We start from the raw sequence: 17,667 nt of genomic DNA, 5'->3' as shown, positions 1-17,667 counted from the left end.
AACAGGACTCTTATGCAGTAATTGCTCACATTGGATTCGTTAGAAGGAGTTAGGTGATTCTATGGCTGAACAGTACATGGCACACTCTTGGAAATGTTGAGTCACTCCATAGACAACGCCAACCCCTCCCCTGAACCAATCAGCTCCTCTCCAGATATAGTGGATCGCTTATGTCAGACCAACAATGTGTTTTTTTTACAAGAGTGGTTTTGAATAGTAAAAAAAAAAACACATCATGCTGTGTTCATCAACTGTTTACACTTGTTTCTTGTAATCAGCAGCTTTCAATTATTTCACGATGGTCCCTCACTCCTGAAGAACTCCCAGGCAAGAACAGACAACCCACCATGTGTATGTGTGGTTCACTGAAGAGCCAACACTCTGACGTGACCCTGACATGACGTCTAACAAACAATGTCTGACAGTAACCTCAGAGTCTGGTTCCTATATCCTGGTGTGACCATCTGGGCCGGAGGGTCAGCAACATGACCCCAGAGGGAAGCATTGAGCCCCTGGCTCTGCTCCCAGCATTATCCTCACCACAGCACGTGAGTGTAGAGAGAGAGAGAGGTGTGTGCCGTCGTGCACGCAAACCATTCTCAAACAGAAAGATAAACTGCATATGTGTTTTACAAAACAGCGCTGGCTGCTTTTGTGATAAATAAGAAGTTTGTAGCATGTGTAATCAAAATATATGGTAAATTGATAACAATCAACATCAAATTGCATGTAGGGCCATTAGATTCATGTACAACATAGTTCTTATGAACCAACTCTCCCGGCAGGAGCGCTTGATTTTGGTGTTTCTGTTTTGAGTTCTGTCATGTCAATGTAATTTACATTACATTTACATTTAGTCATTTAGCAGACGCTCTTATCCAGAGTGACTTACAGCAACCTTCTGATTACTAGCCCGATTCCCTAAACGCTCAGCCACCTGACTCCCTTGATAATTATATTGTGTACCAGAGATGGGAAAACTATCAACTGCAGTTTCGCAGGTGACCCAGAGAACTGTAATTCGAGACTGAAGAAACATTTCCAAATGAGATGTGAATTTATGAATATATTAAAATATTCAATCCTCAACAGAGTTAAAAACATGAGGTAAAATAGTTGGCAGTTATCTTTACACACATCTTAAGGGTAAAGAAGCAATGACCTAACACTTCCGAAGTCAGTCAACACAACAGAGCATCCCCAAAAGGATTTGAATGCTCTTACTTTAATGTGCTTTCCACATTTTGGCTTTAACCTTACAGTAGTGGCTCTCCAGTCGACAGGCACACTATGTGCTTCTCTCATATCTACTCCAGGCTCTGTTTATATTTTCCAAATCAATTTGTCTCAGTAGAAGTGTTATCTTTCTGCATTTCCTGGTATCTCCTTTCTTCCACTTTTAGCCTTTGCCTCGGTCTCGCATGTGCCAAAAATGACCCAAACATCTTTTGGCACCTTTGGTCTATTTTCTCTGCAAAATCCTTGTTTGAAAATAGTGTCTAGACCCCGATAGGAATACGCACGCTGCTGACTAATAACCTTGTTGCTATTTACAAGATCTGTGACATAGCATAGAGGCCACTAGAAAAGCATTGAGACAAGGACAGGAGGACTCGATGTGCTTATATTTTTTAATTTTATCCGAGCATACTATTGGATGGAAACGGAAATGTAACTGTGATGCAATAGCGCCCTCTCCTGTCAGGTCCCTCAATTGCAACTCAGCTGAGAAAGTCCACACAGTGTGTTGATTTCAAGATTAGAATGTCATGACTTATCATATGAAATATCATAATATAATGACTGAACATGAAAAGTGAACAAATACGACTGTAACACAAATACTGACTATAGTCTATCAAATCTCTCCCTGTTTGCAGTGTTTTGTAAGCACGTTCCTTGCACAGTAAACAGAGGATAGCTGCCGAGGGGAACTACAAACAAGGTCTCCCATAAAAGTGCAAATTGCTGTGTTATGTCAGGAAGGCTACACATACACACACACACACACACACACACACACACACACACACACACACACAGACGCACATATACACCCTACACACCCTACACACACCCATAATACAAAACACAGCATGGAAAATAAAGATGTAATGCAAATAATTTGATTAGCTATGTTCCTGTTTTGTTCTCTATTCTTAACAGATAAGATATGACATTTATGCGCATGATTCCCTAAACTGACTTGGCATTAGGAAATAGGATAAATCAAAATAAATGTTTGAGGACTTGAAAGTGGGTTTTGATGTTGAGTCACATGGATAACAAACTTGCCCTACATTGTTACTTGTTATTAATTCACAAGTTATTATTGCTTATATTTTATTATGAATGCCATGCCTAGTTCCACAATTTCACTTAGAATTTAAAAAAAAATCTAGAGACGTTATTCCACTGCAATTTATAAATGGCATCAAGGTTGACTATCTTTATCACAACTGAGGCGTGTTGGCCACACACTTGCCGCCATCAGACTGACTTGAAACGAGGTTCCCACCCACTCTGTGGTCCACATCATTTGGCCTCATAGCGCCTTTTCATTGGACGCCTCTAATGTCTGTCATTGACAGTCAAGACCTTTGAAGAGTGAGCTGGTAACAGGGGGAAAGCGCGAGGGGTGGCAAGGTTTTACTCATTCTCCAGCTTTATTACCTTATCCGAAGAATGTCGTGAGGAGTTCTTAAGAGCGCCTTTAAAGAGAGAAACTGAAAGGTAAGAGAAATTTGATAGCATACTGTACGCGCTCTCATTTTCTCTTGAACGATAATCTAGAACACAGATGGTGTGAATGTATAAATTAAAGTTAGCTACAGGTAAATGCACGCCACCAGGAGAGTGCGAATGGTATGCAACAGTTTTACATAGGCAGTGTCCTTTCTAGTGCTACATAAGTGTTTTGTTTCGTGTTGTAAACATTTGTAAATTTTTACATTTGATGTTGGGACAAAAAGGGTGTTCCCGAACCTACAATTCTACGCAGACCTTAAAACGTTGGTTTTATTGTAGCTGGCGCTTGCGTTTTCTAACCATCTTTGGAATGTATAGATTATGAAAATATTATATTGGCTTCGAGCAAAGGTTTGTAGCGGAATGCATTTTTATTGATCATCACCTTAATGCATCTATATATGTACTTTTCGACTGATTCTATAGCCTACTATAGCGTACTAGTTCATTAATTTGTCACATGAGATATACAAAATGTTAGGCAGTTGTGATCTCACTAAAGAGTGCCTATAAATTCATTACAGCAGTAAGGCAACACCATCTTATACAAACAACTTATAAAGATGAGTGAAAGTTATGTATATCTATCTCATATTATTCTCCAGCTTTGCCTACAGCTATGGCTGTGCAACACATTTCATGTGATGGGATGTGCGAAGGATGGACATAAAGAAATATTCATATTATCTACCAATTTCTTTGAGCCATTATATAACAATAGGACACAACATGGAAATCCCCAAATTGTCAGTAGAGTTCCAACCCCTAACATCCTAACAACCTCATGTTGTGTTAGTGGTGCCAAATTGTTACCACTCTACTGAGTAACACCAAGTTGAGTTCCACAGTCTCCCACAACAACAGGCGATCACATCATGCACAACTGAACAGAACATGGGTTCATATTGTTATGGCTAATTTGGATTATTTCCTCCTATCTGGTCATGCAGTGTGTGGCCCCTGCCTAATCGTCCTGCCCAGACTTATCGTCATCCACTTGATTGCTAACCATCTCCATGTTGTCTGTCATGTGATTCTGTTCGCTTTGCTGGCTCATTGCCAGTGTTTGATTCCCTGGTCCATCTTATCTTCCTTGACAACCATCTAACTACACTACATTTTACTCGATTCACTGACGTTTCTTATAGGTATTTGTAACTCTCAGATCTGAATATTAAGTCGGATTAAAATAACTTTTTCATTCAGCTTGCACATACAGTACAATAATAAAAGTTCCTGACCCCCTCAGTGTCGTTATTTTTACTTCAGGAAGGTCAAACCAGATATAAACATTGCAAGCTAATAACGTCTTGTTGTGTACAATCTCTAAATGTATCTTCTGTATACATTTGAGAACTGATTTGGGAGTGTGGGAATGAAATATTAAACTAAACTACGATTTTATCAACAAATATTTGAACAAATACACCAAGCCGATTCACATGATTCATTGAAAATGTGCTCTTGGACACAGAAGCTTCTGTTCCGAGGTCAGAGTAAGGTGAAACAAAGATTAAATCAAAATAGATCAGAAAGAAATGACTTGGGGGGATCTTCCCTCCAGGTCTCTGTCTGTAAACAGCAGCATCCTTGCTAACGACAAAAGATTAACTTTCTGATTGTTTCTGCTATAAAAGTAACCTGCAAAGCAGCATGAAACGATTGCATCATATTAGTCTCTGCATGGTTTATCAGATGAGGCTCATTCGCAAGCACCTTGTCAACAGCCGCCACACTTGACTGATGTGTTGTTATCCTAGATAAAGCTTGAGGCTCGTTGGTGCAAATCAAAACAGTTTTGTCTGTTGGACGGTGATGTGTGAAGCTTTCAACAACATTGATGAGCTCACCCAAGGGATGTGTGATGGTTAGTTCCTGTAACGGCACACTTGGGTATGACTTACAGCGTGCGTCTCAAAAATAGAACCGCCGTAAATTTAGTGCGGGGAGTGTTATGTGGCTATATGTAATAGTCTGATACATGGGACATGCCCCATGTCTGAGCGATGAGAATAAATAATAAAGTCCATATTAGGTTGTATTCTTTCATAATAATACCTTTCTCTGCATGTTCGGCCCCATTTCTTTTAAATGCACTTTGAAAGTCCAATCTGTGTTGAGAGGTTTGTGGCCTGTGAGTGAGTTATCTGACTTGTTCACAGCCAGAGAGAGCTGGGCTGTTCACTGGGTATTTTCTGTGCAAATATCTACTTTGAAATCAGTCCCAAAAAGTACAGATCATCGCGGGGGCTGTAATATTCAAAGTATATGTTGGGGCTCGATATCCAGTCCAAAAAAGACATTTCAGTTCATTATTCATTTAATAACTGTTGCTCAGCCATGAAGGGAAGGGCCCAGGTTGTTGATTTGTTTTTCTTTGTGGTTCATCAGACAAAACACTGAGAGAACTGAAGGATTTCATGTTATGGGAGATGCTTTAGATCAGGTAATTGCCAAGCTCTGTAACCAATCTAGAAGAAACCACTGTTTGATGTAGCTCTACGTATGCCCAGGCAGATGTTTGGGTTTATTTGAGCATGAATATAAACTTTGTTCATTTGAAAAGAACTACATTGCTACAGCACAGTTCAAAGGCATATTTATATTCATGCCTAAATGAACATACACCTAGTCAATGAGTACCACTAACTCCAGAGAATCTATGCATTTTCAGCCAGCAATTAGCCTAAGTGGTAAGTGCAACATAATGGTAGAATCCTCTCTTCTTAATTAGCAAGCCTTCATCTTTTGAAAATAGAAATTGCCACTTACTAAATTGTACCAGATCTCTGTGGGTTTCTTAATTACACAACACAAATAAGTCAAAGTGAAGTTAGAGGGCTGTGAAGAGGGCTTCTTGTTTTGTATGTTTTCCCTTTGTTTTCATCGTCAGCACCGGAACCTTTGCTGAGATTTATAGTTAGTTCCCTTAAGGATGGGCCTGTCTCAATGTTTTGGAAAACGATTCTAACCACTGTATTAGAATGTAATGCCTGTTTAATGATTATTTGTTACCCACAAACACATTTTAAAGGAGGTCAGTCTGATTCCAGTTCCCACACTACAGCGTTTGAAAAATGGTGGATGAAAGATAACTGGCTAAAAATATCCCTGTTTGCTCACCACTCACTAACAAGAACTGGGAGAAAGCCTTCTAATCAAATCCAGTGTCTGAGATACTGTGGATTCCCACTTACGAGGTTATCAGAAGCTTTTCACAGGAAGAACTCATTTACCAAGATCATTTTAACATTTTGTGCATGCCTTTATTACTGTCACTTCAGAATTCTTGAACTTAGCTTGAATTGATAACTGTCAAAATGGGAGACATCCCCTTGGTTAGGACACTATCCTGTGTTTACCTTTTGTTTTTTGTCTGCTGGGAAACAGTTATGGCTGATAGGCACAGTTATAGTACATCTGCTTTTTCCTGGAAATGCAGAGGTCGAACTAAGCTCTGTTTTGTAATGCCTCTTGAAAGTACAGTCAAGTAGTTTAACAACAGTTGTTCTAGAACAGTTGTATTTTGTGCTTCTTATTTTATAGTTACTTTCATAAGAGTAACTAACAGTTATTTCCCAGCGTTTCCTGTCTAACACAGTGGTTTAGCTGTTTCATCTGCCGCCTTCTTTTATCAAAGGGATGGTGTTGAGTGCACCAGTCAAAAACATAACAGGTATTTTAGTTGTTTTTGTGTAGACAGGCGCTAGATGACATCTGGTCTTTTACTAGTGGTATGATAATCAAACATCTGGAAGCTTCAATTGCTACTGTTGGAGAAGGAGGCTTGTTTTCATTTTTTTGGTCAAAATTGTGTGTGTTTATAATATCATAAACAGGTAGCAGCACACACTTATTTTGGTGCACTTCAGATGTTTCTGGTACCTTCATCAAGACCCAGGCTAAATAACGGTTTCAGGAATCAAATCTCTGCTAATCCTTTGACACTCACTCGAGCTCTGCTTTTGAAAGGTAAAATAAACCTTTCATCTTCTCTTTAAAGAATAAATTCAATATTTTACAGTGCCAGGCAATGATGTTCCTTCCATGGCACACCGCCTAAGACTGCAACAAGGCAATACCCTGTTTTAGCTAAACTTCTTTAGGGTAATGCTGTGTGACTGTTCTTGATACCAGACCTGAAACTGTAGGGAGCAGTGACCAGTGGAAACGGTGGATAATTGGTCAAAGTAGATTTCTATGAACGGCTTTGTTTCAGGGAGGGGGACTTTATCCATTGGGCATGGGTGTTCCTCAATGGGTTGTGACTAGGTCCTGCCTCTGGGATCTGCTCTAGATGTGGAATGTCCTGTACTGTGTGTTCAACTAGGAATGGGACTCTAAAACGGCTAATTCTTTCCAAAGACGTCAACATTACGGTTTGAATTCAATTTAGTCATTAGTCATTACAAGTCCGGTCAAGTCAACCAGGTGGGCGTAGTCCAAGATAATGGGTTGAAATCGCGTCTGAAAATGCCTGTTGGAAGTCACATAGCAATGGCTTCCACCTGAAGTGTTTAGACTTTCCCTTGTGTCAGTGCCACCTCACACCCTCATCTGCTTTACACAAGGACACCAAGAAGTGCTGCTTAGTGACAGTTATAGAAAGCGGGTGGGTAGACGTACATAGAGACCATTGTTTCTCAGCATTTGAATATAACCCCACAGTTCCAGTTCCCTTCGCCCAGTCCAAAATGGCGCCATGGGTGGACTAGACTCTGAGACATACACTGTCTCTCAAATGCCAACCTAAGTCATGGACTTCTTCAATCCTGATTCAATTCACATTGTGACATTTTGAACCTGAGGAGAGTGAGGGGGATTGGGGCGGATGAAAACAAGGAGAGCTCACAAAACTCAGGGAAACAGCTTCACCACTGAAGTAGCATAATGCTTCATTGTTGGGCTTGAATGTGGCTGATTGTCTTTGGAGGGAGGGGGGGGTTATGAGATGCATGTGATTTTTAAAACAAAGACGATGTTCATAGATAAGGATTAAGATGTACTTTCTAAAGTTCAGTTGAATATTTTTTTATTTATTTTTTAGATTAATGTGATTGACGGAAAGTGTGATTCATATGACAAAGAATTTTGCAAGGATGTGGCCCCATGTTCCCAGGGATGAGGTCTGTATATGTTCAGGTGTCAGTCTGTTATTTCTGTCAACTTCCTGTACTTGAGCGGGTTAGGGTTAGGTTCACACTGCTTAGAACCTAGTCTTAATTGCATGTTACCCAAGTCCTGCATGACGCGTCATGTGATGTTATCTTGAGCCCTCGCTGACTACAGGACAGCAAAGTGTGTTTGCATGCCTGAGTGTGAGGGTTCTTTTGTTATTGTGTCGCACCAACGCTGTGTTTGTTCAGCTCTCAGTTTTGCTTGCCTTCACTGTGGCGTTTTTCCTGTGGCTGTGAGGAAGCAGCTTTCCTGAGCGCGGCCAATGGGCTTCCTGGCAGGAGAGAGACGGGAGTTCTTACTGGGAGACAATAGGAGGTCTCCCTGGGGGTGTCGGAGGCTGGGGGGGGGGGGGGGGGTACTCTCAAACCTGCTTCCCTTCAGGAAACTGCAGATTTATCCCAGCAGCTGAGCCTCTCACATAGAGGCTTCCAGTGAGGAAGTCGAGGCCCTACTTTGTGTGAGTGTGTGTGTGCGCGTGTGTGTGTGTGTTAAGAGGGGGAGGAATGTGTGTGTATCTGTGCGTGCGTGCATACATCCGAGTGAGTGTATGTGTGCACGCATCAGTGCTTGCATGTGTGCATGCTAGTTAGTGTCTCTTTTTGTGAATGGGCCTTTTCTCATGTAAAGTAGTTTGGTAGTTAAAGTGAGCCAATGGATGGGGGGGGGGGGGGGGCTTGTTGAATGAATAGGTTTGCCCTTGTCCATGAACACCAGAAACTGGGTTAATATGTGCGGGGCGCAGTCCTATCAGGTTCTGTGTAGCTAGAGGCCTCTCCTCCTCTTCTTCATTGTCAGTCAGCTTTTTCGACCCTCTGCTTCCTTTTCGAGGAAAAAGGGTGGTGGTGGGATGAGGTCACTTTTCCAAAACATGGGCTGAGGCGATGAAACCAGCTCTGGACCAGCACATTTCCTGTTTCAAAACTGTAGACCCCAGTGTTGGATTTATGACTGCTTACGGGAAACTGCAGTCTCAGTAATGAGAATGATGGTGAAGAAACATTAGCTTATGTTAAACAGGAGGAGAGCTTCACGTAAACCTCCAATCAGCATGGCAATATATGCAATAAAACTGCATTCGCCTAGCAAGGCCGCAATTTGTAAAGCGATGTGGTATGTCCATTTACAATGGAATCTAATGACGGCTTTATAAAGTTAAACCCCTCTGCCCTGTTATTAGGTTACATTAACTTACCCCCATTAAGACTTATTGTGTCCAGTCAGTTACGCTGTCATATGACATTTGCCCGTGTGAAACCAATGTGTTTTATGGGTAGAAAAACACCTAAAGTTGGTGTGTGAGAGAGAGAGAGAGAGAGATGCCTGTGGTGGCTCCCGGCTGGTGATGGAAGATGAGGGGTGTAGAGGAATGTGCCTTCTCCCCCTGTGCCCTGTAATTTGCTGCCTGTCATCAGGACCTGGAAAAAACATTTGAACTGGCCTGTTTTCTGCTGAGTGAGGCAGGCAGGCTGTGAGTGAGGAGGAGTGGGATAGGATGGGAGGCTAGGAGGTTGTGTCGAACCTGCACTCCTTCTTATCTGCAGCATACTGACAAGAACAGCGAGGCCTCCGAGTATTCAATGGAGACCCAGATGCCATATCTGAGGAATTCTTCTTTTAAAGCCTGATCTCTGAGCCACACACACATCTCAAGTTGGTATTTTAAAAACAAAAATGAAACATTTACCAATGAGCAAGTTCAGACAGGTCAAAGGGGTGTAAGTCATTCTGCACTTTGACTGGAACTTGCATGACTTGGTAACAAGAAACACATTGCCCTTTAGAAATTAGCACGGGACTGTTTATCAAAGCTAACATGCTCATTAATTGTACCTGGTTTGACCCACACCTCCTCCACTAATCCTGTTCTGAGGGAGGTGCTCACTAATCCTTCACTCAAAAGGGTGGGCCAGAGCCTAGTTGTTTGGACGTTCAGGTGATTTATAGATCTGCGCCAAGCACACCCATCTCTGACCCCCAATGCATGTTTTGACCCTAGAGGAGGAGGTAACAGGCTTTCCCTCAGGTTATGAAGCAGTGACCTGTAGCTGACAGGCTGAAGCTAACCAGTCCCTTAGCCCAGTCTCCACTTGAAGCAACAAGCTAACTTGACATTACAGGCTAACAGCCAGCATCAGGGAATGCCATTCCTCTGATACGCAGAGAAAACCTTGGATGGATTAGTCTCAGTAAGGAACATTTTTGTTTTTATTTTTAATGAATCATCCAAATGGGGTATCTATTCATTCTTGGGCAATGCAATGTATGCACGTTTTACCATGTTTGGGGATCTAAAGTAACTTTTGATTTGATCCGATAGAGATGGCTAGGTCACGAGAGATCTCAGACAAGGGTTTGTTCTTCTGTGTTTTGAGGGCTACCTTGTTCAGATACTTGATGAGTGCGACATGTTCTAGCCTGGTCTTGCCAGCAGGATGTTGGAGGGAAGTGTGTGGTGGAATGTGCCCGGGGGTGTGGGGAAACAGATCTATGTTTGTGTGTATGTATGCGTAGTGTAGGTTAGGCTACTCTGACCCTCTCTTTCTCTCTCTCGCTCTTTCTCTTGCTCTCTCTCTCTCTCTCCCTCTCTGTCTCCCTCTCTCTCTCTTTCAAGGGAAGCTGTGACCCACAGTTGGAGTGACAGGAGGACGAAGGAACCCAAGGTGAACCCTGTTGCTTCATCAAGAAAAGCTTTATGATTCCTCCAGCGAGTGCATGACAAAAGGTAACTATGGGAGTCATCCTCCAAACTGACGGTAAAGAAGAAGAAACATTCACACATTCTGTGGTTAGATCGAATCAGAGTTGCTGAGAAAGAAAACTGACTTGTAAACTATTCAATATCAACATCAAACCATAAAATGTGAAGCCAGTCATTCAGGTAGTTCTTCTCCACATTTGATAACTTACTAAATGTCATGCTATCCTTCTTTTCTTTTAAGGTAAGCACTGAAAAAACACTGATTTAAGTGAGTGTTCCTTCTTTCCCCAGATAGTGAGTTGACTGTCGGGGCTTCTGCTTAAAGATCTCAGTCCGGGAAGATGACTCAGTCTGTGCAGGTTAACCCAAAACTGCCTGGTGAGTTATGGCATAAACATCAGATTTAGAATAATGGCACACAACGCAACACATTACTCTAATCCCTAAGCAAGTGGGAAGCTAATGGTTAAGTTGTTAAGTATCAGTTGCCATGTTTGCCGAGACTTTTGTCATTGTTGTGGTGTTATTGCATACAGCTTAGAGGTTTCATTTAGAGTTTCACTCAGTAGTGTTGACTGCTCATCGGTCAACAGTGTGTTGGTAAGATGCCATTTGTGGTCAGGGTCTCTAACCCAGGCCATTTGTGGGTTTAAAACCAAATCAAGTTTCCCCTTCCCCCTGAATTTTTCCTTACGATGCGTTCCTGTGTCCGCAGACCTGGGTGCTCCATTCCTATACTCCAGCCAGGAAGAGGCAGATCAACAGGGATCCTACTCAGTCCAGACTCCGTATGGCTTCCAGCTGGACTTGGACTTCCTCAAGTACGTGGAGGAGATCGAGAGCGGTCACAACCTGCGCCGGGCGCCCGTCAGCTCCCGCAGGTCGACGCGGGCCGTCAAAGTCTCGCAGCGGAGCACCAGCGTCGGGGGACGAGCCAGCGGTTGGACCTCCACCGAGTCTCTCTCGTCCCCCGCCAGCGAAGATGGCAGAGTTCCCCCTCCGCCGCCCCCGAGGAACCGCATCGGTTCGGCACCCTGCGAAGCCCAACCTCTGTCCCCTCTCACCATCATCAGCTCCCCGCCGCACTCCGCCGGCTCCAAAATGCCCCCTCCTCCTCCTCCCCTGCGCAACCCCAGGGTGGAGAGAACCCTCCTCGAAACCAGCCGGCGACTACAGCAAGAGCAGACCCACCAGCACCAAAATGGCACCCGCTTCCAACTCTCAGACCCTCCCAAGCAAGGCTTCAGAGAGGGCGCCAAGACAAATGTTCCTCTTTGGACTTCCCATGCTAACACAACCATTGTGGATGGTCTGCCTCAGCTACAGTCTTTGGTCTCCCCTACCCCACCCCAGAGTAGCTGGATCAAACTCTCTCCTCACACCTCCGGTAGGAGCACTCCTGCCTCAACCACCGGAATGGCTTCCCTACCACCCACCCAGTTGCAGACAGTGAGAGAGCAAATGGCCACTGCCCTCCGGCAACTGAAGGAGATGGAGGAGCGGGTGAAGGGTGTCCCGGCATTGGAGAGAGAAGTGGCTAAGTTACGTGCAGAGAAAGACATGCTTCTGTCGGCACTGGAGGAGAAGAAAGCTTTCGCTGCTAAAGAGACGGTGGTCCAAGAACGACAGACGACCACAACAGTGACTGTTTCTACCACAGTGGACGCAGAGTCCCAAGTTCAGGAAACTCCTCCGACTTCGAGCCCAGCAGGAGACGTCAACAGACTGAGAGAGAAAACGGAGGTGAAGGCTGAGAGAAACTCTGAGAAAGTTCCAGAAAGAATTCCAGCCGAGACTGTGGAGAAGATGTCGGTGGCAGTCGGGGATGACATGTCACTGGAGGAAGGGGTGTTCTACTACAGACAGGAAGTGAAAGACGCGTCCGAGGGAACAGAGGTGGCCGTCTGCGAGAAAAGCGTTGGGACTGAAGAGGCATCTGCTTGCGACGAGGCAGTCCAGGTGGGCGTGGAAACGCAGGAGGCCTCTGTGTGGGTGATGGAATCGCTGCTCGGCGTCACCAGTGAGGCACAGAGAGAGATGGACACCTTACAAGACACCATCAAATTCCAACAGGAGTCCATTTTGGCTCTGGAGGGGAGACTGAGCCAAGCTGACCAGGACCTGGGAGCGCTGAAAGCCCAAGAAGAAGAGAGGAAGTCCCGGGTCATGTTTGAGAAGGGTGTCCTTGCCAAACCTACCATGGCACACGCTCAAGTAGCAACTGATTCGTCCACTTGCACTTTGCAACATGTGGCAGTGTCCTGTTGCCCTGAGGTTGTGGATGCATGTGTAGGGGGGGATTTACCAGCCAATGAGAATCACCAGAGTACACAGACTGACATTGTTGAGAGTCCACCTGAACCAATCCCAGTAGCTCTGGTCAGCACTGGGAGCCAATGGGAGAATATACTTGAGGAGGTGCAGGAGCAGAAACCTCTGGCCACCGCGCTGAAGAGAAGACAGATGACCATCGCAGAGTACAAGGTTACCCCCGATGAGGAAATGGTCAGTGTGGCGGACAGAGAGGAGGAAGTGACCACTCCCAGCAACCAAACATCTGTTGGAGGTAGGTATCAGCTAGTATTTGTTACTTATACAGTCCTAAACCAACATATTTACAGTGCATTATTTCTCTTTAATGTTCATAAACGATCAAGAATCAAATGCACATGACCAACAATGCGTCTTGTTGGGTTATCTGCCCTGCATAAGGAGCATTGCGTGCTATGCTGTTCTGTTTAAAGTCATCCAATAAAAACAAACCGACATCCATAGCATCATTACTGGCTCCAGGTATGCTTAAATCCATCATGAAGAGGAAGGATGGGAGTGACCCGGGTCAAACCCGCAGCAGCGGCAAGAAGAGCTTGCAGTTTGTCGGCATTCTTAACGGAGGGTGAGTATCGTAAAGTGCAGTGAACGGGAATGCGTCACCACGACGATGCGGGTGGGTACATGCGGTCGTCTTATCCCTGTCATTCTACTTTATCAGGTATGAGTCGACGTCGAGCGAGGAGGACGAGGAGGAGGCGGAGGAGGCGGAGGAGGCGGAGGAGGAGGAGGAGGAAGAGGGGAGTTCGTCGGCGGGCAGTGGGGACGGCGGGTGCTCGGACAGCAGCGAGGAGGCGGCGGCGGCTCTGGAGGACACGTCGGACGAGGAGAGGAACGTGAACGTGGACGACAGCGACAGCGAGGACGAGGTCCTGGGAGGAGCCACCAACGCCTCTGACGCTGTGAAAGAGAAGTACGTTGTGAAGAAGGGACCTAAATAATGATGCGTTCAAGAGATTCATCTCCTTTTATTTTTGGGGGGGATTTCATGTCATCTCTGTTACAAACCAACTGTTGTTTGCTAAATGGCACAAGGTAGCATTTAGAGAAATTAGGCGTTCTCTTCCTAGATATGACTGCCAGCTTTTGAATACTTGTCTCGTTTGTCATAGGTTTGAGCTGAGTGCAAAAATGCGCGAGGCTTGTCTCATTCTGAAGAACCACCTGAACGATGATGTCAAAACACTGAAGAGTAAAGAAGTGGTGGGTTCCAACATGCCTCTTCAGTTAAACCAGCTTAACCATGTCTGTCCTTTTTTGTTTCTTTAGAGTACATGAAAACCACCCTTGTCAAAGCTTTTTACAATCAAATAAACTCATTGACGAGTTCATTTCATTAATAAACAAAAACAAGTGTATCTTTCATCAGTGTTTTGTCCCTAATGGAACGAGTATTAAAAAGTGTACTGTCTGTACTGTACGGCTGAGCTTTGTGTGTATATAGAGCCATGTCCAGAACCAAATAGAGCCATGTCCAGAACCAAACTATGTATAATCAGCTGTGTCATGTGTTTATCACCAGTGATTTTCCCACCTCTTTGTCCCTTAGCTCTCCAGCACCCACACTGTGCAGCTGGAGTGGTTCCGTATCTCCAGCGCTAAGACGGCCCAGCCTCAGCGCGTCTCCAACTACCTGATGGCCTTCTCCGAGGTCTCCTCCGCCCTGCTCGCGCGTGTGGTCAACATGACGGACGGGAACGGCAACACCGCCCTGCACTACAGCGTCTCCCACTCCAACTTCATCGTGGTGGGCCTGCTGCTGGATACGGGTCAGTGGGCATTTCATGCCTATTCCAATAGCTACCTGGTTTTATCGTGTTTTTTAAGTGTGTGTTGTCTCCTCATAGGTATGTGCTGTGTGGATAAGCAGAACAAGGCGGGCTACACGGCTATAATGCTGGCAGCCCTCTCTGCTGTGAAGGAGGAGGAGGACATGCAGGTGGTCAAGAAGCTCTTCAGCCAAGGCAACGTCAACGCCAAGGCCAGCCAGGCACGTCCCTCTGAATAAACCACATTTCACCTGCACATAGTTTATGAGGAAATAAAGTATTGGAAAGCCCTCCGTTAGACGTGTACAATAGATATGTATCAGGTGTCAAGCTGAATTTATAAATGTTTTATAAGCCATCTTTAATACTGCATTTAACTGTGGCATACAGCTGTTGTATGAACCATTGAACTATGGATCTTATGACTTTTATTACTGTCCATGTAGTTCAGTTTTGTTTGTGTTTTGCCACATCCCAAAACGGATGGGACTTGCTCCCTTCTTCAGTCAGAATAACTTGCCATGAATCAATATTACGGTACTTAGTTACTACAGTCAATGTGGGAATCAGAGGCCTGATGCAATGTTTGCAGTTCCCAACTACAGTCTTTCTGATGCCAAAACATCACAATGTTCCAACTCCTGCTTTTGCCCAGGCCGGCCAGACAGCGCTGATGCTAGCAGTTAGCCACGGTCGGCAGGAGATGGTGCGGGCCCTGCTGGACTGCGGTGCCAATGTGAACGTGCAGGACGATGAGGGCTCCACAGCGCTCATGTGCGCCAGTGAACACGGCCGGGCCGAGATCGTCTCCCTGCTCCTGGACCAGCTGGGCTGTGACATCTCCATCGTGGACAATGTGAGTTTTATCGGCTGTTGCTAAGCACCTCCCTTCACACCAGCCCAGTGAAAAAAAGGAAGCCCATGTTGAAAATCCACTGTAGTCTAAAATCCATCACGGTGCTACACTTTCTTCTAATACGGAGGAACAGTTCAAATCAAATTAGTAGACATAATGGAAAATGGGCACGCAAGAATAATCTACACTGTCTAGACTTTTCATCCCTTTTTGTAGACCTCTACTTTGTGTCTGTCCAGCCGTTCAGAGCCAGCCTCTGGCAGGCTACTGTCTTAATTGCCTTCATCTGTCCATATGTCTTTGACTCGACGCTGTTACAGGAAAGTAAGTCATTAGACTGTTTAGATGCCCTCGAGGGGCACATTAACAAGCCAGAATGGTGTTCTGTGTACTGTTATATCATGCTGGTAGTGAATAAATATGGGTAGTTTGCCTCTTGTGACTTGCATATTTGCTTTTTGAACTGCTCAATGGGTCTCCATGGCCTTAAGTTTTTTTTCTGTTCCAGAGTCACATCATATGAACTGTAGTAAGACCGGTTCAAATGCTCAGACACACATTTGAGCGGACACATCTGGGTTTAAACGAGTTGGCCATAGAGCACATGGTTTTGAGTTTCAGATGGTCACAGCTGGACCGAGATGGGGTGGGAAAGTATTTGGCCGTTCTTTTTGCTCAACACTGTGACATACTGTACTGTACTGGAGGGATATGGGTGTCTAGGGAGACAGAAAGGCAAAGATGTCAAGTTAACCCCTTGTTACTGTAGTGTTAGGCATTTTACAACTCCAAGTACAATACCTATTAAACATGGTTGAAGTAAGGAAGTGGATACCAAGTCCCCCTAATAGAACTATTTTGGTTTCTGTGTCTCCATGAATTGAAATGAGTTTTGTCATTCCGCAGGATGGCAGCAACGCTCTATCCATCGCTCTGGAGGCCTCGCACAATGACACGGCTGTCCTGCTGTACGCCCACATGAACTACGCCAAAACCCAGGCAGCTGTGAGTCGGTTATCAGAGTAGAAAAAACATGTCTGTGTTGTTCACAAACTAGGTAGTTTGGCCTCGAATGCAGTACAGGCCGCTCAGAACATATCTGTATCATGAGCAATGCCTCTTCTATTTGAAGCTGGGTAATATTAGCGCCTAGGCTGGGCTCTAATATTAAGTTTGGGTGTGGTATGCTAGCTGCTGGTCACAAACTCCAGATTTGACTTGCGCAACAGTGACGCCTAGAGTGTTTTCCATGAAGCACCATTGTGAGCAGTGAGTTATGGGTTTGTCTGTATTTGTCAGCGGTTGGTAAGAAAACAATGCTCTCATCTCTTTCAGGGAACTGCCAAGCCCCACAAGTCCCCATAAGACATGGTCAGCAGAGTGATGCAAGCGGTGTATATGATAGACCATTAAGACGGACAGAAACGTAACTGGACAAGAGCATTGAAAAATGTTCCACTGGAATTACCACTGTCTCCTAAAGGATATGTATTTATATCTTGGCTTAAGTCGTGCATTTATTTGTATTGTTAATATAAGGTTGATATTTTTCCATAAAAGCCTTGAGCAGTTACTATTATCCATAACTAATCTGCATTTGTAACATGTTTGACCAAGTAAAGGTCTGCAGCATCTATTTTTCTATAAAACAGAACATGAGACCTTAAATCCAATTTGCACTCATTTATTGTTTAGTGTAGTCCTCACTCTACTTCAATTGAACAGCCCTCTCAATCGTAATGCTAATAGTTCTAAGTCTGCACTAACCGTCTATGCATTGTATATTCATGTATCTATTTTCAGGAAAAACAATAAACATATATTTACATAATACGTTTACTTATTTTTGTTTTAGGGTTGGAAAATGTTTAATTAAGAAATCAACTGCAGTTCACGATCCCTCGGTGACCACTGATCCATCATGCTTCTTACTGTCCATAGTTTTGGTTTTAGAAGAAGATGTAAATAATTTGAATAGTGACTTTAAACAAATATTTAATGCTATTCAAGTTAGTGTTCCTAGTGGTCTGTCTTGCTCATGGTCACGTACCGTACTGTCGCCAAACCAGTAGATGGCCGTCGAGGTG

General features: G+C 44.3%; 1 protein-coding gene across 3 annotated transcripts; it reads left to right on the top strand.

Moving 5' to 3' along the window:
• The first annotated feature begins 2,594 nt into the window (after positions 1 to 2,594).
• On the top strand, positions 2,595 to 17,411 carry kank3 (KN motif and ankyrin repeat domains 3). Of its 3 annotated transcripts, none has more exons than XM_067229957.1 (12): positions 2,595 to 2,733; positions 10,543 to 10,648; positions 10,916 to 11,002; positions 11,340 to 13,190; positions 13,400 to 13,520; positions 13,617 to 13,868; positions 14,068 to 14,158; positions 14,505 to 14,724; positions 14,803 to 14,945; positions 15,380 to 15,580; positions 16,487 to 16,585; positions 16,916 to 17,411. In XM_067229957.1, the coding sequence occupies exons 3-12, from the start codon at positions 10,966 to 10,968 to the stop codon at positions 16,943 to 16,945; spliced, it is 3,045 nt and encodes a 1,014-aa protein (XP_067086058.1). In that variant the 5' UTR covers positions 2,595 to 2,733; positions 10,543 to 10,648; positions 10,916 to 10,965; the 3' UTR covers positions 16,946 to 17,411. The 3 variants fall into 3 exon arrangements, with proteins under 3 accessions (XP_067086058.1, XP_067086059.1, XP_067086057.1); XM_067229958.1 differs by having other exon boundaries at positions 2,620 to 2,733; positions 10,538 to 10,648; positions 13,418 to 13,520; XM_067229956.1 differs by having other exon boundaries at positions 2,620 to 2,733; positions 10,538 to 10,648.
• Positions 17,412 to 17,667: the final 256 nt, after the last annotated feature.

The sequence above is a fragment of the Osmerus mordax genome, chromosome 26 (assembly GCF_038355195.1).
Source record: "Osmerus mordax isolate fOsmMor3 chromosome 26, fOsmMor3.pri, whole genome shotgun sequence".
In the NCBI taxonomy this organism is placed as follows: Eukaryota; Metazoa; Chordata; class Actinopteri; order Osmeriformes; family Osmeridae; genus Osmerus; species Osmerus mordax.
Note: the sequence above shows the minus strand (reverse complement) of the source record. Positions and strands in the feature narration are given on the sequence as shown.